Source organism: Dermacentor silvarum, chromosome 8, assembly GCF_013339745.2.
Source record: "Dermacentor silvarum isolate Dsil-2018 chromosome 8, BIME_Dsil_1.4, whole genome shotgun sequence".
NCBI classification, from domain to species: Eukaryota; Metazoa; Arthropoda; class Arachnida; order Ixodida; family Ixodidae; genus Dermacentor; species Dermacentor silvarum.
This window is the reverse complement of record NC_051161.1, coordinates 32,338,984-32,366,423: the sequence shown is the minus strand read 5'-3', so window position 1 is coordinate 32,366,423 and position 27,440 is coordinate 32,338,984. Positions and strand designations below refer to the sequence as shown.

General features: G+C 44.9%; 2 protein-coding genes and 1 non-coding gene across 8 annotated transcripts in view; 1 reads left to right on the top strand and 2 right to left on the bottom strand.

The window, feature by feature from the left end:
* The window catches only part of LOC119460977 (serrate RNA effector molecule homolog), a 110,990-nt gene extending 93,163 nt beyond the window's left edge, over window positions 1-17,827 (top strand). For 5 of the 6 annotated variants that reach the window (XM_049672701.1, XM_037722144.2, XM_049672699.1 and 2 more), the window contains 8 exons: window positions 894-1,115; window positions 2,523-2,705; window positions 4,154-4,307; window positions 8,678-8,786; window positions 9,248-9,401; window positions 10,452-10,656; window positions 13,048-13,111; window positions 16,936-17,827. In XM_049672701.1, coding sequence (XP_049528658.1) covers window positions 894-1,115; window positions 2,523-2,705; window positions 4,154-4,307; window positions 8,678-8,786; window positions 9,248-9,401; window positions 10,452-10,656; window positions 13,048-13,111; window positions 16,936-17,011 — 1,167 coding nt within the window. In that variant the 3' untranslated portion in view covers window positions 17,012-17,827. Of the gene's footprint in view, window positions 1-893; window positions 1,116-2,522; window positions 2,706-4,153; window positions 4,308-8,677; window positions 8,787-9,247; window positions 9,402-10,451; window positions 10,657-13,047; window positions 13,112-15,431; window positions 15,894-16,935 lie in introns of those variants that run through there. The other variant, XM_049672700.1, reaches the window with a different exon arrangement.
* LOC119460978 (solute carrier family 12 member 8-like) overlaps window positions 17,457-27,440 on the bottom strand; it is a 44,700-nt gene continuing 34,716 nt past the window's right edge. The window contains 5 exon segments of the mRNA XM_049672702.1: window positions 17,457-19,273; window positions 20,334-20,391; window positions 21,822-21,939; window positions 22,026-22,108; window positions 26,319-26,538. Of these exon segments, the coding sequence (XP_049528659.1) occupies window positions 19,096-19,273; window positions 20,334-20,391; window positions 21,822-21,939; window positions 22,026-22,108; window positions 26,319-26,538 (657 nt within the window). The 3' untranslated portion in view covers window positions 17,457-19,095.
* On the bottom strand, window positions 23,487-23,558 carry Trnae-cuc (transfer RNA glutamic acid (anticodon CUC)). The gene has a single exon. It is a non-coding gene; the product is annotated as a tRNA-Glu (tRNA).

Genomic DNA, 27,440 nt, shown 5'->3' with positions numbered 1-27,440 from the left:
GTGAGAGGCTTCAAGCCTGACCGCAAGGAGCATACCTTCATAGGGAGAGCATGCAAAAATGGTTGCAACTCAAACCATCCTAACAGCAATGATGATTACACAAGTTACTGGGAGCCATCTATCAAATCATCGGTTGGTACATTGGCGAATGCAGTGAAATCTTGTCAATTCGAACTGACGCTGTTGCCACTCATTTGAGTGGTGGTGCAACATTGTTATGTGACTTGAGCTCATCACATCCAAGTTGGCGAGTCAGGTCTGTGGGTAAAGAGATAAAACAGCTTTTCCATTCATGCTGTGGCTTCCGAGTTCATGGTAGCATGTTGCAATGTCCAAGGTTTATCTACCGTACAGCCTGCCAGCCTCATTGCAGACTGGCACTGCTTTTTGACTAGGCCGAATATGGTAAACAGCAAACATACACATAAACATTGCAGAAGAATGCAGTGCGGAAAAATTTTAACTGGAACATCAGTGCATTTTGCTGTGAATATCGAGTCCGTATTTTTATAAACTCACGCTAAGTGCAGTTTCTAGCAAATGGTTATGCTTTACGTTCTACCCAACTTCAGTTTTGAAATAACAGCATTCCCACTAAAGTTACTAATTGAAAGTTGATTAGTGAAAATTTGTAAGTGATAAGTGTTGTTGTGGAGCTTTTGATATCCATTACAGCTATGAATCTTCGTTAGCAAAAATTAAAATTTTGTCTTATTTACTGTTTTTAATAATGAGAGGCAGTTGCATAAACACCCGGTATAAGAATATTGCTAGAGCAGACTACAGTTTGATGCCTCCGTCTGTCATTCTTGTCAAAACTTATCAGCCTTGAACTGCTGTTTTCATTGTTTTGCTGCTTTTGAGATTAAAGGTGGCATTTTGGTTTACTGCAGTTACGTGACTGTGAATTGGGTGCCATTGTGAACCGGGACCTGAGCCGACGGATCCGGTCAGTAAATGGCATAGCTTCTCACAAGCAAGTGATCCGCTCTGACATCAAGCTGGCCGCCCGTATCGTACACAACCTAGACAACCAGCGAAGCCTCTGGATCCAGACTGAAGCTGGCACTGAGCCAGCTGGTAATGCTGCAGCGGACCAGCTGTCTACCGTTGAGGTTCGTCATCTTCATTGGCGCCACTTTGTGTGCCTTAATTAAGCCCTTTGAGGGTCGAATTTTTTTGCCAAATGCAACCCCCCAGGGTCGATTTTTTTTATTGCTGGTTTATTAAATTCTTCGAAAGAACCTATTTCGAAAAAATATGGTCGTAATGTTTTTAGAGTGACAGTAAAGTGAGGAAAAAATCATTTGTGTTGTAAAATACACAATGTTTATTCATGAATAAGAAGATAAGCACACTGAAAAATGGTTTTGTGCACGTCCGGAAACGGAAACAAGTGAGAACCCTTTGTCTTATCGCCAACAAGGTGCGATAGAGCTTTTGTGGTCTCCAAAAAAAGGAAACGCAAAAACGGCAGCATTGTTTGTGTATATACACGCCTGCCTGGGAACAGGTGTAATCGCATCGCGGTGGGCAATAAGCGATCGAGTAAGAAGCGGTCACCCTTTGAGAGATTTGAAACCAGATAGCCATCAGTTTAGCGCATGCACGCCTGAATGCGCAAGCGGTAGCTGACGTGCCGTTGCCATAAAAAACAAAACAAAACAAAAACGGAGAGGCATTGGTGCAAGTAAAAGAACTTCACATATTTCCGTCGAGTGGCAGCACATGCCAAGTGAAAGAAATGATCGAAAGAGGCGCACTTTTTTAATTTACAAGCGATAATATACATGTACGTCATTGACCATTTTGAAGGTGTTTGCGGGGGACGTATATGTACACCATTGACCCTGAAAGGGCTAAATGGCAGCACCAGAGCTCTGATATTGCACGTTGTGCGAACTGTTCCCTGATAATGTGATTTAGTTTGAAGAGGCAGTGGAACCATTTGGCCTGTTATTGTAGTGATCATAACTATTGATTCGATGGGATGTCAGTGGTAGCTATGTGGAAATGTGTTCAACAGTGACAGTGTTGCCTTGTACATATTGTGACATTTCAGATTGAACAGGGATTATGATCTCATCATTGTGCACTTCTGTGGCCAATTCAGTGCCACAGTGTGAAGTTGCTCTATGTTGCTTTAGGGAGCTATGGCCACAATGAGTGAGATCTCTTGCTTTTGCTTGCAAACAACAGCCATCTTTGTAATAAGTTTTAGCTGATTACAGAAGGGCTTTTGAAAATGGTGTCTTGCTGTAATTTGAGTTAAGTCAATTTTCCAACTGTCTGGAGAAGACAACAAATGTCTTGGCCGATCTACGTAAACTTTGCTTGCTTTTGCCAAATCCCGTGTCTCTAGTGTACTGTGATGAAGCTATTTTTCTTCTAAATTGAATTTCCTTTCTTTTTTGTGCCTTCTCACAGCTGGTAAAGAAAGGCTGGCATTACTGTCCTTGTTGCACAATATTTTTTGGTGCCCATGGTTGGTCTTCATTTTTGCATGCACTTACACATTGCAGGGCTTCGGCGTGTCCTCAAAAAATCCTTTATTGAAGAACATCACCGACTACCTGATCGAGGAGGCATCGGCAGAGGAGGAGGAACTTCTCGGAGGCTCCACAGACAGGGAAGAAAATGCAGATGCTGAAGACCCCTCGGCACCCGGTGGTACCAACAGCGAGAAGGACGAGATGCTAATAAAGGTAGGAGTGGCATCACAAGCAGCACGTTGCACGTGCATGCAATAAGTGTTCTTTCATTTCGCTGTCTGGGGGACGTCCTTTGGTACAATAGCTTGGCACATGCAGTTGTCACCCAGCTATCTGTCATGACGTCACACGCCGAACACGGGCAGACGATAACAGCAGCGTCAATTGCTTGGTTTATGAATACAGTCAAACCTTCATATAACGAAGTTGTACTTGCAGCAAAAAACTTCGTTACATCGAGGTTTCGTTAATTCAGTAGAACTAAAATGGGGAAATAAAAATAGTTTCTTACATTGTGAATTTCGTTAAATCGAGGTTCGTTATATCGAGATTTAGGAGCACCTACATGGCTGTCAGTGTTCCAAGCCCATCTGGTCGCAACGATGGCTCTCCTGCACTGCGGAAACATACTGTGGGATGCACGTGCGGTGGCGTAGTGAGCCTGACGTAGTTGTGCAGGCGCAGCTTTGGGGCTACTGCAAGGGAAACCAGTTGCTCTTGCAAGGAAATCCACTTGGCCATTGCCCACTCCTCGCGGCATTTGAACAAGACACATAAGCCAACGTGTCTTCATTTTGTGTCCTCTCGTGAATCTGAAAGTGGTCTCGGCACCTACGCAATTAAACCAACACCTCAAATGATTGCGCGCACTGCAGTGAGGAGAAGCCCTCTGACTCCACGGCTGTTGCCAGTAAAATTAGTTCACATGACATGCGAAGAATCGTACTTAATTCTTTTTGCAGTTCTGTGCTTCAGGCGATGATTTATGCTTATTTCTCAGCAGCATGGTGCTGCCAACCTATGCCCAAATATACTAGTATGCTGTCACAAAGTTGCATAATTTGTAATTACAATGTGGATACCAATATTTTACTTATAAGATTTGTGATAGGATTGCTCAGCTGTTAAAGTACCCCTAAAACAACTTTAAAATGTTTGGAAACATTTTAAATAAACTTGCATATACTGTACAAAATGCCATGATGCTGATGTTTAGCGAATACGTATGTTGTGCAGGGCAGATTGAGAAAGCCGTGGAGCAATACGGGGAGCTCGGCCGTGGTGGCTCAGTTAACTAAGGCGTTGCGGTGCTGAGCACGAGATCGCGGGTAAAGTAATTTGTAGTCCTCCACTACGGCGTGCCTCATGATCATAACTGGTTTTGGCACGTAAAACCCCAGAAGGAAAGAAAGATAAAGAAGAGTCAACTGAAATGTAGACTCAACGTCAATCCTGACATTCATATTATTGTTTTTTGGTATGAACGTACTTTCTGCAGCCAGAAATAAAGGTTAGCAAGTTCTAATTTGCCATGATGTGGAATGGTGGTGTTGTGGGGATAATAGTAGTATGGAGCAGCACCCACTACCACATGTTTTTTACTCAAAGCTGGGAATTTATCCTTGTGTTAGTGACCTCGGCACACCGCATTCTTCTTTCAGGTGTTGGACCGTCTCCTGGTGTACCTGCGAGTGGTGCACTCTGTGGACTACTACAACCACAGCGAGTACGCCAGCGAAGACGAGATGCCCAACCGATGTGGCATCATGCATGCCCGAGGGTCGCCACCTTCTGGCAAGGTCACACCACAGGAAGGTAAGTGGACAGCACCAGCGCATGCCCTCAACTCTTGAAAAGACATCAAAGAGGAACACTGAAACAGGGGGGACGCGGGGATCAGATGACGAAAATCACGAGAAAAATTCATTTTTGGAAACCACGCGTTTCGGTATCTGCAACGCCTAATCTACGCTGTATCAAAATGGTATGGCTGAAAACGCACTAAATGTTCCCGAAAAAAAATTAATTTGTCAGTGCGCAGGGCGAGAAAACAGCTTTAAATAGCACAAAATCACCGCAGTTCACGGAGCCATATCTCTTATTTCCCGCCACCGAGCGCTGCCATCTTGGTATCGTTCGAAAGCTCAAAGTTTCGCCGTTCCGCTTCTTAATTTGTCGGTCATCACCATCTTGTAACAAACACACACACAAAGGAAGCGTGGGTCTGCTGGAGGCCCTCCGATGAAAGCAGGCCTCCAATTGGCTGCCGTGCTGAAAGGCGTCTCCCCATTGGTTACTGCTGCGGCACTTGTCTGCTTCGCAAACCACGCCGGCGTCTTCACTTGACACGCAGAATTCGTATTTCTGAGAGCTCCCAGGTTAGTGATGGATCGTTGCTCGTTCGAGAAAAAATTTTGGACGAAGCACGCTTTCGGAACACGGAAGCGCAAGCCTCCTACGGCGAGAAAAATACGGCGATTAGCGGGAGAAGCGAAGGAGCACCCGACCGAACGTGCCACGCTACCTTGCACCGTGAATTACATGCTGCGCTATCTTGCACCGTGTGACTCCAGCAGCGAAACCGACAATCGCAATGTGCCATTGGCACCAATAACGCAGTCGACGGAAGACGCGCCAATGGAGGCTCCCGCGCCTTGGCGTACGGCCACGCGAATCAGTAGCCGAGATCGCATCGTTAGAGGCGATGCGGGTCGAAGGTCACCATTGCTGGCAAAGACGGTGTACTCAGTTTCTGATGCATCGTGCGACACGGACACGTCGCCTTCAAGCGAGCCCCAACTGTCGACGAGCTACAGTGTGATCTCCGAAGATTCACCGGACAAATAGTCGCCCGAACGGCGCACCATTCAGACGCGCCCCGAGCCGCGTTTCGTGTCAGCGGTTTTGGCAGAAGCGCGAGCATGCAGCGTTCGCGACTCCCTCTGCATGGTGTCCGCAACTGAACGGAAGTTGAATTTGATAGACTAGCCAGGCTATGAAATTTTCAAAGCCCACCAAACGAAGAGGCAAAGGTGCAAGAAGATGCCTGACAGCAATTATGCCAAAAATTACCGCCCTGATGCTTTCTAATAAACCTGCAAGCAATGAACCTGCACTGCTTGCAAAACTTTGCAGACCGTTTTCTCAATTGTTTTTCGTCGGTCACCTCGCTCGTGGAAAGCATAGCTCAAGAATGGCTGGACCGGGTTTAATCCAGTTTGTTTTGCTGTGATCCATAAACTGTGCTGCACATCAAGACAGTCTTGAAATGTTCATTTATCTTTCCATTATTTAATTATTTCAGAATAACTACATGACTCTATGCAGTGAAACACAAGTCACATGCATGTAATTTTGAGCAAAAAATTATGAGGCCACAAAAATAAATCTAACACTGTCTTGATGTAGACTAGACATTTGGGCAAACATACAAAGTATTCCCAGTTCCGTACCTTGTTTCGTTACTGTGTCAGGCTTTCCACGAGCAAGGAACTTGTAAACTTTTGTAAATTCTTTTAAAACAAAAACTAATGAAGATATCTTGATGAAATTTTAGATTGTCCTCTCTATTGCAATGTACAGTCGACGTCCGATTTCCCGGACCCTCAAGGGACCGCAAAAACGTCCGGAAAATCGGGCAGTCCGGAAAAACGAATGCACGTGAAAGCGCACCTTTTTGGTAGGTATTTTTCGCTGACGGAGAGGGTCACGGCCGGAGTACAAGATTCTCATTGCTATTCAGCCAATGCATCGTTTAGGTGGCTCTGAAAAGAGCCGTTTATAAAAAAAAAAATAAAAAATACGACGTGGCCGGCGCTACCTCATAGGTCAACACTTGGGCGCAAAGAAGTCGCTTATTTTCTTTTGCACGGTCCGCTTGCCCGCGATCATGTCTGCCTCAATTGCAGTCAACGTCATGTTGCCGCTGTACACCGATGACAGTGTCATCAGTGCTCGCGTCAACTCCGAGCTCGTTGGCTGTGTAGGAGCTGGCTCTTCGTTCTCGGTGTCGGTGTCTCCGTAACTTGACGAATGATTTCGTCATCGGTCAACTCCGCACATAGCTCGAGGTCTTTGTCAGCGTCGGCGAAGCCCTCAAAGGTTATCCCGGCTGGAATCGACACGCCGGCAGCGCGCAGATCGTCGAAGGCAACGTCCGCAGATGGCAGTTCGTCACTTCGTCAGTTCGTCCACGGAGGGCAGTTCTCGGATGGCAGTTCGTTCAAAGGCGCGGACGAAGACGAAGGAGCAGTCAGTGCCATCGCTGTAAACGGCGAATCCGCTCGACAAAAAGCGCAGCACGAAACAGCTAGGAACTCGGTGGATGCTGAAGGTCGGGAAACATGATCACTGAAGATAGCGCGCGGCAGCAAACGATCCACCGCAGACACGACCGCAGAGCTGGCAGAGCTGACAAAACAACACGTGAACGAACACAGTGAGGTTTGGCTTGGCTAAGCTACGGCTGGCAACGGATTGACACGTGCGGTTTCGAGGTTACGGCAGCCGCGGCGCGGTGCGGCGGTGCTGCTGGCCACACCTGCGATGCGAGTATGGTGGGTTCGAGGATATGAAAACAACCAAAATGGCGGCGTCGGTGGTGACTTTGGGTCGGCGGTTAACAGTAAAAAGTCCGGGAAATCGGATGGCGAAGGCTATAAGCGTCCGGAATTTCGGACTTTTTAATACATTGACTCTATGGGGAACTTGACGGTGCCACAGATGAGTCCGGGAAATCAGGCATGTCCGGAATTTCGGGCGTCCGGGAAATCGGACGTCGACTGTACAGTGTGTTTGCCCCTTCTGCCAAGAAACAAAAAAAAGTTAATTTTCATCCCCTCCTAAGACTGATGACAAATTCTTCCAGAACTCTAATTTTCATTATTTTTGTGGAAAGAGATTGTCTAGGAAACAAAATTCAAAATGTTGCTGAAAGCCTCCGTTTAGGGCTCTTCACAGAGCAGTGGAGAAGGATGTCTTGGGGGAGAAAAAAAGGCAAGCAAAGCACTTCGGACTAAGGTTGAAACAACTCCAGAAGCCCTGCATTTGATAGGACGTCAATGACTACAGCCCTGGTGCCTTTTGATAAATTAAAATCTCAAAACTGTTTTTCTTGCCTCCTGCTCAGCTTGTTCCGCTGATTTCGTTGCGACTGCTAGGTCTATTTCAGTTACATTTTTTTGCTATGTTCTTTTAAGTGCAGTTCAGGGCATGACATTCTTGCGTTTCTAGTGCAACTTCTTCTGAATAATGATTCAACTAGTTTTTCACAGTCTGGATGCCTGTTGTACAGTCACCTCATAAAAAATGGGAACTAAAAAAATTGTGTTGTAAATAAAAAAAAATTAATATTGTCATGCCCTGCTTAAAACAAGTATTCTATCACATTTTGTAAGTTGAGTAGTGAAAGAAAACTCGAAATCCTCAGATCATGGGAGGGTGCGCTTGATCAGTATTTCATTGTAGGTACAATTGCTTTCACTCGTCTCATTCAGATAAAAGCAAAACGCATCTGCTTTTCCTTACTGCTCTGAGCCCCCATGTTTCACTTGGGCGTGAATTAGCCCATGCTTAACATTGCGGCTATGCCAATTAACCTATGGCGTTTTAATCTCCATATCTCCCTAAGCATGCCCATAACAAGAATTTTAAAGTGCACAACTTGAGCATTACACGGCATTACTGATGCTCAAACTCAGTTTCTTTGTACGTTGCTGCTTTGCACAGTTAAATTATTTTAAAGGCTTACTTAAGTGCGCCCAAGTATCTAGTTTATTTCGCACTCACAGATGTACAAATTCACTTCCTGGTCGTGGAGCTCAAAATTCTTCACAAGGTTCTTTCGTTCATTTATTCCCTCTGATACGGAGATGGCATACCCCCTGAATGTAAAGCAGGTGGATCTTGATTTGCTGCCAGGTCATTGGATTTTAATGAGTAATTTCTTGACTTTATAAATTATGCAGAAATCTGACTGTCATAGCTAACAGAATCCTAAGGACACCTCATTGCTTACTCTAAGCATGCTTCTGTTCTAAGCACCATGAGGAATGCAAATTGGGGAAGATAAAACGATGTGCAATAATTATCATTAATGCTGTAAATGTCTAGTCGTTTAAAATTGCCTTGGGACAAAAGTGCTGTGTGTTGCTGTGTTGAGCAGCGCTTGTTGCTTTGCATTTCAGTGGCAGACTACATCAGCCACTTTGAGGGCAAGATTTCACCCTTCCTCCAGCCATCAACCAAACTGAGTGATGAGGAAGCCAACAGACTTGGCAAGAAGGACCCTGAAGCGTATCCTTGGAACAGGGCACCTTGCTGTTGAATTATTTGGGTTTAAATAGTTTCATTCAACTTTACTCCTTGCTTTGTAGCACCCATCTTGTGCTTTACCTTAGTACCTACATGTCTCATTCAGGGCTGCTGCAGCCACATGCTCACTTGTGATCTAGTACCCCTTTATCTTATCTACTTGGTAGCCATCCTGTCTCCTCATGCAAGTTTCAATATGTAATCGTCACAAATAAAAAGATTGAAAGTAATGCAGGCGGAAATGGAAGGCATTTTTTGTTGGAGTGCAGCATTCAGTGTGATCAAGTCGAGACGCTGTCTGTTCTTAGTGAGATCGTGCAATTGTGGGGTGCCTACTGCACAGCATGGCTGCATTTCTATTAAAAGTGATACCTGAGTGTGCATTGCTTTAGCCAGAATAACCGTCAGTCAAGCTGTTTCCTTGACTAGAAGACATATTCCAGCGAGGTTGAGAAATTTGTGGTGGCCAACACTCAAGAGCTCTCCAAGGACAAGTGGCTCTGCCCACTGTCCGGCAAGAAGTTCAAGGGACCTGAATTTGTCCGCAAGCACATTTTCAACAAGCATGCTGAAAAGGTGGAAGAAGTGCGCAAGGAGGTGAGAAACTGCTTTGCTTCTGTCATTTGTTTTTCTTAGCACTTTTTTTTTATCAGATGTAATTTATTGAGCTGTCATGTTTTTGCTTTGTAGCTGCAAACAAAGGGGGTAAAATTACTTAACTATAATACCACTAAAACACTTGCTTTTGGGTCATTGAAGATAAAAAAAATAATTCTTCAGGACCTAAAAACTCTAGTTACATGAACATGTAAAAGGACTAGTGATGCCATCTGTCCTAGGGTAGTGTAGACACTACAGCTTGTGGAACGACTTCACTCTATGGGTGACAAGACGGCGCCACCATTTCTTCCGAGAAAATTGCGTTTTCACTATGTCTCCACGCCAAATGGCTCCTACTTTGAATTTATTCTGGACAAGACAGGCAAGTGGCATACAGAACCTACCGTGAAATACGAGTCCTGTATGAAAATGCAAATCAGCAAGCAGCTTTAACCCCACCCGCTTAAAAAAAAACACTTACAGTACCAGTCTCCCTTATTGACCCAGCACTATTTACATAACAGCTCGTATTGCATGTACGCTAATTTGTGCACCTGTCTTCAGTGCGACATCCAATGCACCTCTACATAGACCACATTAAGCTGGCTGGACACCGGTACACTGAGACAATTTTTAGACCGTGGCCACATCTGTCGCTAGTGCAAAAAAGCTATTTGTGACCTACCAGTTTAGCAGCCTCAGTGACTGCTTATAGACCTGCTGTCAATCTTCTTGCATCTCTCAGTGTTTGCTCTCTGCCTCTTTTTCTCTTGCCATTCCATTTTTACCTTACCCCCAGTGTAGGGTAACAAACCAGATGCTCGCTTCCTCCTATGCTTTGTTCCCTGTTCTCGCTTTCTCTCTCTTGGCACATGGTGGCAACGTCAAGAAGTTGGAATAGTCGAGTATGTTCGAAAACTACTAGTCAAAAGACTAATCCAAAGCTCTTCCCTGCGGTGCCCTTTTTAGTCCAAATGTAGCCCAAAATATAAAAACTCGGTCGACCAGTATTGCTGTGCACCTTAATCGGCACACTTTCATTCCCAGGTGGAGTACTTCAACAACTACCTCTTGGACCCCAAACGGCCGCAACTGCCAGAGCACCCAGCTAACCGAGGAGGCCCCGGTGGTGGTGGCCGTGGCGGCGGGGGGGTCGGTCACGAGGGTCCTGGCATGATGGGTCCCTTCCATGGTGGATTTCCGCCACCACCTCCCTTTGGCTTTCCTAGGGGCCACCCCGGTGGATTCCCTGGTATGTACTACTTTGTCACTTCATGGGGCTGACAACGCTGATCTTTGAAAATTTCTGTACAGTGGCCTGCACTTTACAGCGACAGCAGTTATCAGCTTGAAACAAGCTTGCTCTATCTATTCATCTGTCCTGTTGCACTGTGGCAGGCAGCGTGCCATGATTTATGCAACATTTAGTGGCCTGCACTTTACTGTGACAGCAGTTATCAGCTTGAAACAAGTTTGCTCGATCTATTCATCTGTTCTGTTGCACTGTAGCAGGCAGTGTGCCATGATTTATGCAACATTTAGTTAGCATAAGATATGGATACCATATGAAGATATAGGTACCACATGAACAAGAAGAAGATGAACATAGGGGCCTAATTTTCATTATTCACAACCATATGAAGCCAAGGAAAGCACAGGAGAAATTAATTGTAATTTTTAATTGTAGAAGTCACAAGCTAAAGGGAAATGAAAGTGGACGAAGAAACAACTTGCCGCCAATGGGAGCCGAACCCACAACGTCCGCATCCAGGTTGTGGTATTGAGGAAGATGGTGGGTTTGGCTTCTGCCAATGGCAAGTTGTTTTTTCGTCAACTTTCATTTCCCTTTACCTTATTATTTCTGCACTTCAATGAGCCTGCGAATGACATTTATTTGCTTGAAAGTGGGCTATTTTCATTCATTCCATTAGTTCGCATCATGCATGATCCTGTCATCACGTCATTGCATACAGTTCGGGGAGCTTGCATAACGTTGCAGGAGTTATGCACAAAGTTGTGGCATTTGAGTAGTCGTGAGAGTAAATGAGCAGCTGAAGTCTGCTCATTTTTATTTTGAATTTTATATATTTTGAATTTATTGCTGTTTGTGCTATTTGAATATTGCAATGACATTGCATCTTCTTTGTCTGTATTCGCGACTCCAGCAGTTCATGCGACACCTAGCGGTGAGTGCAGGAAACCTCGCACGGAGCGTTGGAGCAGACGCTCCGTCCATAGCCTTCGTACTGCGATCGGATGCGCTTCTAGAACGATGGAGCCACCATCTATCAAACTCCACTCGGCCGTGGAATTGTGCTGTATTTTGCAGTTTTGCGGTGCCGAAGAGCCACATGGACTCCGAATATTCGCATAGCAAAGCTGCGACAACGGCAATAGTTGTGTTCTCAACATCTTGCTCGAGAAAGTTTAGGTATTTTTTATTTTTTTTCAGGCAAGGATCGGTTTGTTGTCTGTGTGAAGAGAACGCGATCCTGTTGCTTGTACTACGTTTGCAGTAAAGCATTGCAGCGAACTTCAGGAAGTTTGCGTTGAGGTTGTTACTGCCATCATGGTAACGTTCAGCGTATGCGTGCTGCAACATGCAGTTTCATGTGATAGCTGCCGTGGTAATACAGTTTATGATGCGAATGTCGCCGTGGTACTCAATCTTCCCTTGATTAAAGCTGTTATATCGGATACATGCGGCGCACAACGTGTAACTAGCGCGTATGGTACATCAGCGAAAATCGTTTTCAGGTGCTCCCGGGTAACGTCGGTAAATCATTCTATGTAAGCACAAGATCTACACACCAGCACGCAAAATAACTATGGAGTGGCATAGCAGTACGCCTTCCTTGCGGTCTGGACACGCTACCCGTTAATTAGTGTAAATTAGTAGGCGCGCATTTGAAAGTGCGTAATTATCAAACAATTGCATTTCATAAGGAAAGTGACAGTTCAGAGGCGAACACAGTTTTGGCCACTTAAATTGCAGGATACGTCAATTTTAGAATAACATGGAATATTAGTTAAGATTCATGCAGCAGGTGAGTTAACATTAATTTACACAGAAACAGTTTTTTTTTTTTTTCTTTCATTAGTTTACACAGCAGCCATAAGCGTTATGTTCGAGGACAGTGGGGAGTAATCAGTCATGGTCAGGCCACACACCACAAGCCATACCTGCACATGGTGTGCAAATGTGTTTTTATTGAAGTAAGCAGAGCCTTCAGAAGTACTCTTGGGTTTTAATAAACCGCAGAGCAGCTGGCGCCTAGAAAACACGTCCATCGGGGCTGGCTCTCAAGCAGGGAAGACTCGTGTGGTCTTCTTTGTTCTTTTGGGCTCGACCCACTACCTACAGGTGGCATTATTTTGCATTACCTTTATACATAGCATTATCTTGAACATGAAGTGCTTTTCAGGGCTGGAAATTGCTGAATGTGTCAAGACAATGTTTTAAGAGGTAACTCATTGCATGCAGCAAGCCACACAATCGACTTTTCAGACAGAGAAAATAAAAAAGAATGGGTGAATATTCTTGGTGTAACAGTTTAGGTTGAGAATATCAATGAGGCGGAGTTGTAAAGCGAACACGATTGTGGGGGCCACGATGAACAAAGCAAGCCTGTTCTTTCTGCAGGATTCGGTGGTCGCAACTTTCCAGATATGTACAGAGCAGGGTTCAAGAGAAACAACTACGGACGGTGAGTTGCCTTTATTACCGTTTTAGAAGCCACTGCTGGCTTGTGCTGGTGTCAAAGTATTACTGCCGTTTCGTTAGGTTTAAGGGTCGTACTCATTCATACCATGTCTTGTGCACAATAGGCTGCAGTTCCACTATTTATTTTGTTGTATTTTCTTTCTACATTATAAAGCAGCGTCCGTTTCGCTGCACACAAACGCCGATATTAATCTTACTAGCAACAGCCAGAAATGACTATTCATTGCTTTAAAAGGTAAGGTTCAACCACTTGCATTTGGACATCGCTATAAAGAAAAGGTAGCATGCTAAACATGTACATGAAATGATTATTGATTAGACGTAAGTATTTAACCATGATAGTCATCGGCCAATCAAAGTACATACGCGAGTTCTGCTGTTACGTACTCCTTAGCAGTGCCTTTATTTTTTTTAATAGAACATAAGTGTTCTGTTCAGCAAAATCTGCATGGAACATATGTCAGACTTCAAGGTTGTTACGGTCAGTGTCATCAGTCCCTGCTTCGTTGTTGTGGCCAAATGCACCTTGATCATTAACGTTATAAAGCATGCTTTGGTCTGGATTACTGCAGGTTTTCCCGCAGTGTAAAATGAACTCGTGCCTTTCTGAAATTATGCCTGCAATATGTTGCATGTGGTTGCCACCTTAGCGTTTGTTTCGCTGCAGAAAAATGCAGAAATTATAATATCCTTACCAGCTCTGCGCCCACAAATGATGCTAATTTTTTAAATGGTAAGGTTTGAAAGAAATCTGTGATAAAGCATTGAAGTCCACTTATAACAATTATGGGTTATAACGACAGGCATTGCCTATTAAAAGTGTGCTTAATGGTACAGTTAAATGCAAAAGTATTTCTATGCCTACCCAACGAGCAAAGTGAGGCGAACAGTCGATACATTCATTGAAATTACCCATGCAACACACAGAACAGCATACATTTCAATAAAGAACAAGCTCAAAACAAGCATCTAACCATCAATAAATTATTGCATACTCTCAGCAGTTGTAGCGGTGATTTTGCAGCAGCTTTGCTAGACATCCACTTTCACGGGTTAATAACGAACGATAAGGATTGATAAGGGTCGATGTAGTCCGATAAGGTTAACGATTGATAAAGCTTGATAATGTTTTATGCTGATCGTATAAAGTTCGATAAGATTGGTAATGGCACTGCTCTGCATGGAGATGAGCAAGTGGCACAATTCTTACACAAACTTAGACAACTCCAGTGGAGTTTCTGCGTTAATTTTTTCCCCTCTAGTTCTGGTTTCTTTTACTTTGACAGCAGTTAAGAGCTTGAAGCTGAGTTTGCACTGTCTGACCTTTCGTACCATTACATCATCGTCGTGTTGTGACTGCCATTCGCATGTTGGCATTGCCATGTCATCTCCTTACCTACACTCTCACTATCACCATATGATGAAATACCAAATTTGCCCACAACTGCCGCTGGAGATCTGCATCAATGTCCAGTTGGGAGACTCGGAGATTTGTTACGTCTGCGTACATGTTTTAAAGGCAGCAGCAGGCATTACACTCGCACAGCGACGCTGGTGCTTTGCAGCAGCCATTGTCAGTGTTTGTCTTACAAAGGGGACTATTTATTGTCTTGAATGGCAGTCATCAAAGTTTCTTAGTCATCTCGTCATTGGCGTTACCATGACCCCATGGTCATCACATCATCATGCTGCAGGAGTTTTACAAAGTTTGGGGCATTGTGCGAAATTGGTAGCACTTTCCTTTGACATTGGTTCTTCAAGGACTATCCTCTTGCGAATATAATGATTTGATTCATGTTTGTTCCTTTGCCAGTAGTTTGCATTTAAGCTTCACCCTTAGATGTGTCTTTCAATGATGGGACCTAGCCTTGGTCCCTTCAGTGAATGTACAATGAATGAATGTACAATTGGGTCAGATTTAACAATGCATGGTTATAACAGGTTTCCAAACTTTTCTCATCGTATAAGTGGACTGCACTACTGCCCTTAGAGCGCTCTTGTATGAACATGTAGGTATTCTGTGCACACATCAAAAATGAAACTACATAATATGGCATATAAAAGGAAAGCCATTTGCTAATTCCTACCTTTGTTGCAACCATGAATGTTTTCAGTAGCCATAGCAAATCTTGAAACACATCGAGTTGTAATTTGGCAGATGAGCTGCCTTTTCCTTTATGTTAGAAGGAACTGCATTTCCCATGTGGTGCGTGTGTTATGACTGAGTCCACCATAACGAAATCGTGAGTCGGAAAAGTGCGGAGCAAGAAAAAATGGACCAGTTTTTGGTTTCTTTTTTTCAGCTTCCGTTCAGACCCCCGGGAAGTGATTGGATATCATGATCTTGATGAGCCACAGGACTTGGAACTCTTTTAAAAGTGATAAAGGGGACAGAAGCAGTGCAGTAGGGAGAAGCCGCATAGATGCAGATTTCTTTCTGCTGATGTCATACACTGTTTTTTTTTTTTTTTTCCCCTGTTTTTTTCCATTGACACAGTTTGTGGAGTTCAGTGTAATAACTTCATCTCATTTGACCATTGGTGGTGCGGCACCACAGTGTGAAAGAATTCATAAAAGTGTTTCTCTCTCAACTCACTTTTTTCAGACCTTTCATTTTTGTACGTTGTGCAACTTTTATGGAAACCGGTGTTCTTAGTCCTGTTATTGAAAGTCTGCCTGTGCTTGCAACTGTCCATTACTCTATAGTGTCTTCTCTCTGTCAATAAAAAGAAAGAACTGGGACTCCCCACAAACTTACTTTTCTTTCCACTTGGCCTGCTACTCTGTGTGCTGGTTACTGCTGCTACTACCTGGTACTCCAGGAATGCGAAGTAGTCTTCTTGAATATTGCATTCCTTGCCAGGTTAAAAGATTCCTGTTTGCCTTTGGGGATGCAGGCTCTCCGCTCTGCCACAAACTTTTATGTGTTCATAGTCAATATGTTTGATAAACACTCACCTGGTCAGGCAGCATGTTAAAACAAAAGGTCGTGGTCACCAACTCAAGTTGTGACAAAGGACTGTGTCAGGGCACTGAAACACCAACTGAAACTTGGTCAATGACTGCAATCCCTTGTTTCTTTAACCATTTATGTCTCGCCACAGTATTGTATCATTCTGAAGCTTGAAATATTCAATATTTAAAAAAAAAAAGAAAGTTAGATTATTTCTGAATAATATATTGAATATTCAAAAAAAAAAGTTTGACAAATTTTTCGGAAATAAAATTTGTCTAATTATCAAATTTCTGAAAAAGAAAAGCAGGCCAGAATTGGAAAATCTATTTGTCAAATAAGCCACTCTAGATGCCAGCAGGCAAGGCTATTGGTGACCATCTAAATCCAGCTGGTGCAAAGGTGGCTGGTGCAACAGACTAACAAAGCTGGCTGTCCAGCACTGAGCTGAGAGAAGGTGATGACGTCGCAGGAATCGTCTTAATTCCTGTGTTACAGCAGGCAGGTGTACTGTAAACCGTCATATTTTAGGAACAGCCTTCAGAAAGGCAGATGCACTTGGCTCTGGCCTGAGCTTCTTTTGTTGTTTTAACCAAATTTTCATTTGCCTGTGTATCAAGTTTCAAGTGTACCCAGTAATTAGTCATAACTGGCCTTTTGTAAATAAGGTGATACAAATTGGCATTCTGAATTCACAACAATAGTAACCATCTTCTTCTTTGGTCACTTAATTGAGGGTGCTCTACTGGGCTACAAGTACCACATTCCTTGCCTCCCTTCTCACCCCCTGGCTTCATTGTTGGAAGGTGGCTGCTGAAAAAGGAATGTTTGACATCCACGTGTTTCTATTTCAGAGGTCTACGTGGGGAACCAAGAGCGCTGATCACCTACAGAGACCTTGATGCTCCCAATGACGTGGAGCTCCTCTAACCGATAGTCTGCTTGTTTCAATTCGTTTGTCAATTGGCTGGAAGTCAAGAGATAGTGCATTCGATTAGGTGCTGTCAGCCTGTTGATATAAGAATTAACCCATTCATGCACTGTTGAACATTATTGTCTGGAACACGAGTCCCGAGAATGATGACTGCGCACATGCCATAAAAAACCATATGGCCTTTATTGATTCATGGTCATCACCATGAAATTTATAGTTTTTCTTTTTTGCTGGTTGTTGGTCCATGTCCATACTGCAGATGGTACTTTAGGCATTTCCTGAAGTGTGAAAAGCACCACCTGTGTTGTGAAACGTGGAATATGTCAGTAGTTTCAGAAAGTAGAAGTTTTCCTGCTGTTGTTCCTGCTGTGTTGGCTTGTGTGTTCTGTGTGTTAGTGATTTGCCCTTTAGATGCCAAAGAATTGAACTCTTCCATACAAATGACAACGTAAACATAATTTATTCAACGTATCACTTCTCTTTTTTTTTTTTTTTTTTTTTGTCGCACAAAGCCATTGTCATTTGCACAGTAGGAGTGGACTGTCCCATTTCAGTAACATACATCATACTCGCACAGACTTTGACACATTATGGGCTCTGAGGTGCATTGTACATGAGTAGAAGCAGTACACTGTCTGCGTTACCAAAATGCTGCCTTGACTGCCACTTCGCATGTTTCTTTCTTTTTTTTTTCAACTGCAGGCATTACATGCATAAAAACATTGTTGCTTGTTCTTTGTTAGAGCATCAAAGCTGTTTTGTATTTCTGTATTGTTGAGAAATTGGAATAAATAGGAGTATGGGGGAGCGCATTCAAAGTAGCTTTAGCCTCGATTGTCCCATTGGGGCGCATGCTAATTACATTTTGCGCATATAATCAACGCATGTCACACATACCATAGCATAACTATTCCTCTTGCATTTTAAGAAAGGTTTAGGAAAATATGTTACATTGCTTCAAAGTGTAGGAAAGGGTGATGAGTTTGCACATCACACTATTCCTGGAACAGCTTTGGAAGCTTGTTAATAGTTTGATGTTAAATCTATATGCTTTTGTTTTGTTAAAGAGGTGAGATTGTGTTCCACAGTGGTGTGTAAGCGTGGCTTAGCCTTTGCCGTCTTGGTCAGTCATGCAGCAATTAGAGAAGCACGCGATGGGTAACAAATGACTAGGGCTTACTACAAGTAGGCCAGTGGAATGACAGCAGATGACATGCAGAACTCTGGGGGCTATGTTCAACTGGCTGGAATGTTGCTGAGATGGTGGCACATTGTGCACTTCAAGTGCAGAACACGGAGCGCAAGTACTTGTACGTACATGTGGCTTAATAATCACATGCCTCTGTTTTGTTTATTAGAACTTTTGGGTGCTATGTGCCACTTTATTCTATTCAGTGCCATTTCGTTATTCTAGACGAAGTGATGTCCACTGACACAGGCAGTGGGTTTCAGAAGGCAGAGTATTAAATTCTTTTCAATTAGCACACCCACTTGTCACTGTTAAAGGTTCCACAAACTGTACATCTTCCCGCTTGTTGCGGCTGGTGTGCTAGTTTAAGCGAGCATTCTTTGATTAACAGTTCTATCATCCCTATTAAATTCTTTTCAATTAGCACACCCACTTGTCACTGTTAAAGGTTCCACAAACTGTACATCTTCCCGCTTGTTGCGGCTGGTGTGCTAGTTTAAGCAAGCATTCTTTGATTAACAGTTCTATCATCCCTAACAAAACAAGAAACAAGGCCAATATAGGTCCACTGTTGGATTGCATTGGATCTACATTGGCCCCGCTTTCAGTTTTACTTGGGGTATGCTACCAGCAGCATTCCAGTGATGGGGAGGTGGGGAGCTTGCTTGTGGGCTTCTGCATGTTGTCTATCCTCCTGTGGCTCATGCACATAAAATGCCTTCAACATTGAGCTAATCATTTGTAACCTCGGAATGAACAAAGGTCATGCTTCTGTTGCTTGGTGTTAGCTTGTGATCTTGCCCTGTGGGAAGGAATGGCAGAGTGGTTTTTCAGTATGTCCTTAAAAGCAGCCACTTAAAGATTCTTTGCAATGCCTGAAGTCCATGTGGCTCATTCACTGTCGTCGGAATGTTGCTGGAAATGTGACGACGTTTGGAGGGTGGTAGAGTGGTGGTATCGGTGCCGCGATGCATAATCGACATTTTCGTCATTCAGCTGAGACTCCATTGTTGAGACTCCGGGGCATGCGGGCGCCACCACTATTTGTTCATAGTCTGTGGGCTTCTTCCTGCACGAGGACATAGAGATACGGCACAAGGTGGGGTCTCTGCTAAAACACATTCAAAAAGGCTTTTCTATGGATAGCAGGATAAAGCGAGCTGACTTAGAGGCTTGTTGCAAATGGATAGTTAGCAACTTTTTGAAAACGGATAGTTCAATGCACCAAAATAGTTGCAGCAAATTTATGACTGGCACCTTCATATATTTTAACTTAGTTCAGATTGCCCCATAGCAGAGGACAGGCACCTTAACGGTACGCCGCACAGCTACTCTACAAGGTGGATATGATAACTCAAGAATTGCGCGCTGCGGTCACAACTTTTCCAGTGGTTTTTTTTTTTTTTTTTTTTTTTTTTTTTTTTTTTTTTTGCCTTTAAACTATGCAAGAATGCCTTGGAAGTGAAGCCGTGAGCAGGCACATCAATTCAGGTCAAGTTGAGCTTCAGGTTCACTGTTACTTCCGGTGAGCTGCAATGGTGGTGCTTTTTCCCATTTTTGTATAAAATGGCTGTTGCGAGTTTATTCTGATGCAACTATTCAAATTTTGAAAAAAAGAAAAACTGTCCTTCTCTGAAGCCTCACTGGCACTACCATTACTTTTTGAACTATGTAAAATTGCTGAATTTGGCTTTAAGTTATGTATTATCCAGGGATCGTTTATTTGCTAGCTAAAAAGAATAAAAGGTTTGTTTGGTGCATGGAAAAGAATGGAAAGGAGAAATTTAGGGCAGAGCACATTGTCATTATTTGTGGATCAGTACACAGTACGCACGAAGTCATATTCCTTTACTTTTACTTCTTAAAACTGCCATTAGTATATGCTGCACTGCTAGCGGGCAACGTAAATTATTCTTGTACTGACTGTCCGAGCGCAGTCATGGCAAAGCTGCACGTAAAGTGTCCTAATTGTGCATAGACTAAGGGAGGTTTACGCAGAGCCTCATTATTGTTATTTTAGTTTTATAATTATGCATAGACAAAGGAGGTTTAGGTAGAGCCTCATGATTGTTTGAATAGCTTGGTTAATCTTCACAACCTGATTGTGAAGGAAGCCTTGGTCTACTCACCCTATGCAACGCAGGAATAGATAGCGCAGCCATGGGAACAGTTTGAACTCTGTGACCCCTGTAAACAGCACAAACACAGTCTGCATTTTTGCCCGCTCAGTGATAGATAATGATGTTAACTGTAATACCTTGGCTCCTGTTTTAGACACAGTTACTGCTGCAGATGGCGATTTCGTGCTCAACTCTTTCTCTACCATGGGGAAAATAGGGTTTTTTTTTTTTTATGTTACGGTAGATGATTTTTTCTGAAGTAACTACTGCACTCAATATTTAATGTAATCTATAAACAGAAAGCAAAATGAATTCACTTTTCTCGCATAAAAGTTTTATTAACGAGATATATGTCATAAAAAAGGTATAAATTGTTAAAATTTATACCTTTTTATTTATACCTTTACAAACAAAGTAAAGACACGCTTGTATCTACTAAGAAAAAAAAATGTTACGAACATTATGAGATACACAAAATGTATTGCCGTCTATTAAGCACTATCGCCGAAAAAAAAATCATTGAACAGGTATTTCGCTACAAAAAATTTAACTGCAAGCACTACATTTGGGTGTGCCGGGCTGCGCCCGCCCATGGTTCGGGCTGGTTTGCGTCGTCGTCGCTTTCATACTCAAAGTCCGACGAAAAGTCGGCGTCCTCTGACTTTCTGCTATTCGATGTATCGATAAGATCAGCCGCAGAGACAGCGGTATCGCGATATATGCGATCTCCCGAAGCGCGCGCGCCGTTTCCGGAGCCGGACATTTTTTTGCGTTCTGCTTTAACGATCGCGAAACTTAGGAGCGCGTTTAAAAATCGCCGCGTGGCGGGAAAAAGCGAACTGCTTAGAAAACAAAAATATAGTTTCTCCTCTTTCACGTCCGATGACGCAGTGTGTCCGTGAGCGGCGCGGAAGGTCTCGAAAGCGGCGTTACGGTTGCTACCGTAGCGCCGTTTCAAACCATCGATAACGGGCGGCCATTTTTTTTTTTTTTTCGTTCTCCTTTGACGATCGCGAAACTAAGAGCGCGTTTAAAAATCACCGCCTCGCACGAAAAAAGCGAACTGCTTAGAAAACTAAAATATAGTTCTCCTTCACGTCCGATAGCGCAATATGTCACTGAGCGGCGCGGAAGGTCTCGAAAGCGGCGTTTCAAACCCTCGATAGGGGGCTAATTAAACCATGCCCAATGGGCGCGGTAGGGAAAGAGTTAAATATGGAGTGCTTAAGTTTCTTTTTAAAACTGCAATAGCAATTTGAGTTTCGGCACGTTTCCTTTCACCTTTATGCATTTTTTTTTTTTTTGCATGTTAGAATCGCTGCGCTTGCGTGTTTGCTAAACGAAAGGCATTGGTTGATTCATTTGCTAAATACAGAGTTAACAGAATCAACAGCCATACATTTTTTTTCCCCCTGGAATGGTACACAATCATGTGCACGCTTGGTCCAGTGCTTCTTGGCGATGATGTTATTGGAAGCATGGAGTAGTCTGACATACCTGGAAAAGCTCCTGGCTTGGTCCTTCCAATGCAGAGCCAAAGGAAGATCAGTAGAAAGATGGATGCCAGTGCATAGGCCCATTGCACGAGGAACATAATTGTCAATTTCACGAAGATCTGGAGAGGACAAGCGGTAAATGCACTGTCAAGACTTGTGGGTTGGACAAAGTCAACCATGTGCCCTGAACTGGCGATTGACTTACCCCAAGCACTACAATCCAGCGATTGCACAGTTTCGCATACCAGGTGTTTGATTTCTTTGATATCTCGGGCCATGGTCCCCGGCCTAAAATAGAAGAAGTCGTGCCACTGGTGTATACATATCTGGAACTTTCATATGTGCTACGTGCAAGAAAATAAGCATGAAGCTGGATGAGCGTTTGTTGCACATCTTACTCTCTCCAACCTGTGCACTAGTATTTAATCAACCGGTTCAGCAATTATGCGATATTATAAAAGCCAGTCTTAGTGCATGTTTGTTGCCTTTGAATGTAAGCTCGATTAATAGTGATAGGTACTTAAACAGTCACGCACAAGTTAAATTTTCAAGGGACACTAAGGACAAGCGTCGAAACCGGCTTATGCACGCATATGTCCAGTGCTTCATGTTTAGAGAGTAGAGCTCTCATAGGCAAAAAGTTTGGCGGACATTGACAACGCGATTTGTGCCACCACAACGTAACCAACCTGTAACAACCAGTAATGCTTTTATAATTGGTAAATAGCAGCCAACCACTATCACTTGAAAAACTAACGTATAGACTCGTGTTAGGGCCGCACGTTTTTGTTTTCTCGTGATTTTGGTGAGGTGTGGCCCTCGCGTAGGACCGGGCCATTTAATTTTTTCAACTACGAGTACGAAAGTCACCGTGATCGCCCACCACCACAATAGCGAACGCTATCGTTTTCATAATGAGTTCATTCGTGCATTTCGCTGCTCGTCTTCAGTATCGCTTCCACTGCTGCTTATGCTCGGTTCACCAGCACATTCAAGGATTAAGAAATCTTTCGTGCAATCCATGGTGTTGGTGATCCCTGCTATTTTAAAGCTCTTGACAATTACTTCCAACGACACTGTCGGAAGGAAAAAATGGCGCCAGCGATTTGCGCGTTGACATGGATACTTTAGCATGGAAGAACGCGAAGGAGACGGTCGTGGCCGCGCGTTGGACGTCAGAGATCAAAGCGCAGCTCTCCATCTAGTAGCGCCGCGCCGTACGCGATTGCATTTCTGCTGAAATTTTTTGGTGTGCAAGTGTTCGGCTGCCAAGTTAGGAGTGCGGCCCTTACACGGTTTTACATGGTACTTCGGGCAAGAGTAGCAGAGACGGCCGAGCTATCACGTGACCACCTACGTTATGACGTCATGTCTTGAGCACTTTGTGAAACGAAACCGGAACTGCTTCGCAAAAATTCTAGTGAGCAGAACGATGGCGATCACGACGCGCTTGCAGTGCAAGAAAGCATAGCCTACGCGATGATTTGGGAGAGGTTTCTTGCACTTTATCTCACCCCCTACTGATCTCTGCGTATGCGCCGAGTTGCATAGCGACGGAGGCGCGAGGTCCGTGGCGGAAAGGAGGAGCCGTCCTAACCTAACCTAACCCCGTCGATGCGTACTAAAGAAAATAATAAAAATCAAAAGAGAAAAGCGCAAAAAATATTTCCGACACCGGGAATCGAACCCGGGCCTCCTGGGTGAGAGCCAGGTATCCTAACCACTAGACCATGCCGGAGACAAGCACTGCCGTTTCGTAGCCCACTCAAATAGGATAACAGCGCCTTAGAATACAACGCAGCGTATGCGCAGAGACCAGTGGGGGTGCGATCAAATGCAAAAAACCTCTCCCTACACGATTGGCTTCCATTTGCTGGTCGCTGTAAGCGCTCCGAGACTTGCCTGCATTTTTTCCCCTGTTTTATTTGTCTGGGACTTTCACATAACGCAAGAAAAAGAAAATGGATAGTCGAAAACGTCAAGCAGGTAGTGTCACTCGGTACAGCATGACCTTAGAGATTTGAGTTGCTGGAGGATTGCGTGGCCGCTATGCTACTAAATCATTACTTGGTATAAAAGAAATCCGGAACGGTTTTCTAACAGCCTGGATTCAATGCTTGTTCGGGCTACTAAGTGGTACTTGTTATGAGAAAATGAAAGGTTTTTGCAGCCCTTCAGGGAGCACGGCTCAGCGCCAACTAGTCGGCACACGTCACCTGACTTAAGCTGGGAGCACGGCTCAGCGCCAACTAGTCGGCACACGTCACCTGACTTACGCATAGCTTACAATGGTGGCGAGAAAAAAATGGATGTCCTAAGAAAGCCAGCGATGTCCTCTGTATTTCACTCTAAGTCAGGAATGGGGGGAGAATTAATGAGTCCTTTATTTTTTCATCTTTTCCTTCCCTTCGCCTGCTTGTATGTGCTTGAATATAGCCATTGCCACAAGTTACACTGGCACGGAAAACTTCATTCTGTGACCAATATGCTTACGCGTGCCTGCCGAAACAACTCAAAACTGCCGTCGTCTTTGAGAGCACCATTCACGTGGGGTGAGAGTCTCTTTACGTACATCAGGGCAGCGACCGTCCTTGCTAGCGTTAGGCAACCATCTGATCTCTTGGTGCCGCAGAGAATCGATTACGGACAAATGTTGTTTGTGCTCTTTAAGTAGTGAAAGGGGAAATTGTCATCCACTCGAATGTAGTACGAAGGTACAAATGATTTCCCAGAACTGGGATTGGAGCCCGGGACGAGCGCCTTTCCGGGGCGATCGGTCTACCATCTGAGCTAACCGGGAGGCTAGCAGATTGCAATTCGACAACTTGAAGCACAGGGACACTGAGTGTGGCCAACCATGGAGGAAGGAAACATCTGAAAAGAGGCCCTGGGCGTCGCTCTTGGTGAAGCCTCCGGGACGCCGGAAGTTGGCCTACTCCGCCATTTTGTCGGGTTAAGCGCCTTCCGCGCGCAACCACACCGGGCTGCGCGGACGTAGTGATCCGACGAACGGATCCAATGGCGGTGTATCATCGCGATACTGTTACCTAAGCCATTTCGTCCGAGTATTGTTTGTAATGTAGCGTTAGAAGGAGTTCATAATGAACTCCGCAAATGAGACCATGAGGCCGGTGCCAGCTACTTCTGCCGGCTTTTCTGAAAATAAATCTGCATTATCACTGCGCTACAAAAAAAAAAAATGCACAGGCGATGACCGGCAGCACACTTTACGCACGTACATCACGACATATTGACCTATGGCTAGCCCATCTGCAGTTTATGAGAACAAACACGTGTGCTGACCGTGGCTTCCTTTAGCAATCGTTTTGCTTTATTGAACAAGTTTCGGGCGGACACGCACTTTTGGAGATGTGACGACCCACAACGCACCGACGAGGAGGCCAGCAGAAGAGAACGTCGTTACGGGTGCAGATACACTGACTGCGGCCTGAGGTATATTGTCCTCACGGTAAGCGAAGCTTCACGGAAACAAAGTTCTGTGGTATCCTGCGCGCGCTGCCCAACAGTACACGCGCATGCGTGCGGCTAGCGCGTTGACCTGGTCTACGTGCGACCATCAGCCGTTTGATGTGCGCGTAGGCGGACGTTCTTCTTTTGAGCCTTGTTAACTCTTGCACCGCATCCGCCAGCCTTCACTTCCCTGCGCCCCTCGGGCACACACATATCTGCTGTAAGGAGGGTTCGTCCTTAATTACTCACGGCAGTCGCTTCTTTCCCGTCCGCCCACGTGACTGTTTGTGTGCCACAAATGCATCGCCCGCTGTCAAAAGCTGCACAGCTGTCACTGACCTGCAAGGGGTTTTATCGTACGTATTTTGAAGCATAGCGGTTTCAGTCTGTGATTTCACGTTAGCATGAATTCATCGAAGACTGCAAATATACTCCCTGACCTTCGTTTGTGGTGTGCTACGTGGTGTACGGCGTTGCGTGCGCGCTCGTTCCAAGCCTTTTACTTCCAGTCCCACCTCGCGATAACAGCTGAGAGAGCACGGTCTATATAGCACAGCGGAACAAAACACGGAGACTAACGCAAACCTGCACACATGACGCCTTTGCCACGCTACGAGTCCTATACGGGGCAGCACACGCATGAGCACACACCACCACCACAGAACCGTCATTGTGCCTTGACAACATGGCCGCTACAGCGAAAAATAGGCCTTTCTCGTAGCGCGCGGGCCATACATGGCGCGTACTATAGGTAGGGCCTAGCTCTCCTCAGTTTTTTCCTTCCTCCATGGGGCCAACCAATTTGCCCTTTCATGATACTTCCTCCACTTTGCAGTATTCCGCAGAACTGATTTGCCATACTCTCTATTTCAAGCAAGGCATGCAATGAATGCGAAAAGAGCTCTGAACACATCCTACGTCAGTGGCGACGCCAGCCAGTTCCCATTGATTTTCGCATGATCCGGCTGGCACATAAAGGGGGGCTATGGCCGTGCGATACACCATATCGGTAAACGGGCAAGCTGACCTTTAGTGAGGAGGTGAGTCTTGTCAGTAATGCAGGACTCCGGCTGGTCCCTTGGTTGGTCGGCGTTCGAATCCCTACTCTCCGCACTCCGTATGGAGCTGTGCTCGTCTGGTGATGTCACCGGCGATTCTGACGTGGCTACGCTGCTGTGGTCGCGTGGTATGGCCGTCTTGTCGTGAACGCGTTCTGGAAACAGCTGGTCCAAGTCGCTCGTGGGAACCTGCGCACAAGGACCGCCGTATACTGCCCTGCGCCGCTAGACCTCGATCATAAAGTAACGCTCACAAAATATTTCCGGGCAGCTTAATTAAAACCCTTAAAGGGATACGGACACTAAATCTGAAAATTTTACGAAAATGCTGAAAATGAATCCTCAGTGTGTGATTACACCGAAAAGAAGTAGTCACTTAGCTCATTTTTGAGCCGGTACGTGGCTTTATTTTTAGCGCTTTGTGAGCGCGCGCCTCGTCGCCCGACCCGCGGGAGTTGGAAGGCGTGACGTCACGACACCCTCGTCGGATAGCCGGCCGGCCGCGGTCATTCGAAGCGCGCCGACGCCGCCATCGCGAGCATGGATTCGAGTTCCGGTGCCTCTACCAGCTATGAGTACACGTCTGAAGACGAGGACCATTCCAACTTGGCAAGAAATATTACCGCTTACGGTTATGAGCCTTCCGCGTCAAGCGATTTCGCTCTGCACCAAACACTTGTGCAAGAATTATTTTGTCATTTCCTCTGTAAACTTGCTTTTCAAGGGCGCACGCAGGCGATCGAGGCAGCTGCGGGGTACTTCAGCACAGCGTGGATGACTGAATAGTAGTTTATGCCGTCGGCGTGAGTAACTGCTGTGAGGTATCAGTACCTCCGAGACTCTCACGTCCACTTCGCCAGCCGACCGACAGATGGCAGCACCTGTCTGGCAGTTCTGCCCAGTTTTTTCTGCTTTTAGCCTGTGGAGAAGCAGAGCTGTGTGTGTGTCTGATCTCGTGAGTCGCTCTCGCTAGCCTTGTATTGTTTTACTATGATTTGCCAACATTTAAAAAAAAACATTATTGCCCTCGTGCCCAGCCTCGGGCATCTCGCCCCAGCCTCGCCCTCACACTGCTGAAGAAGGCTGCAAGT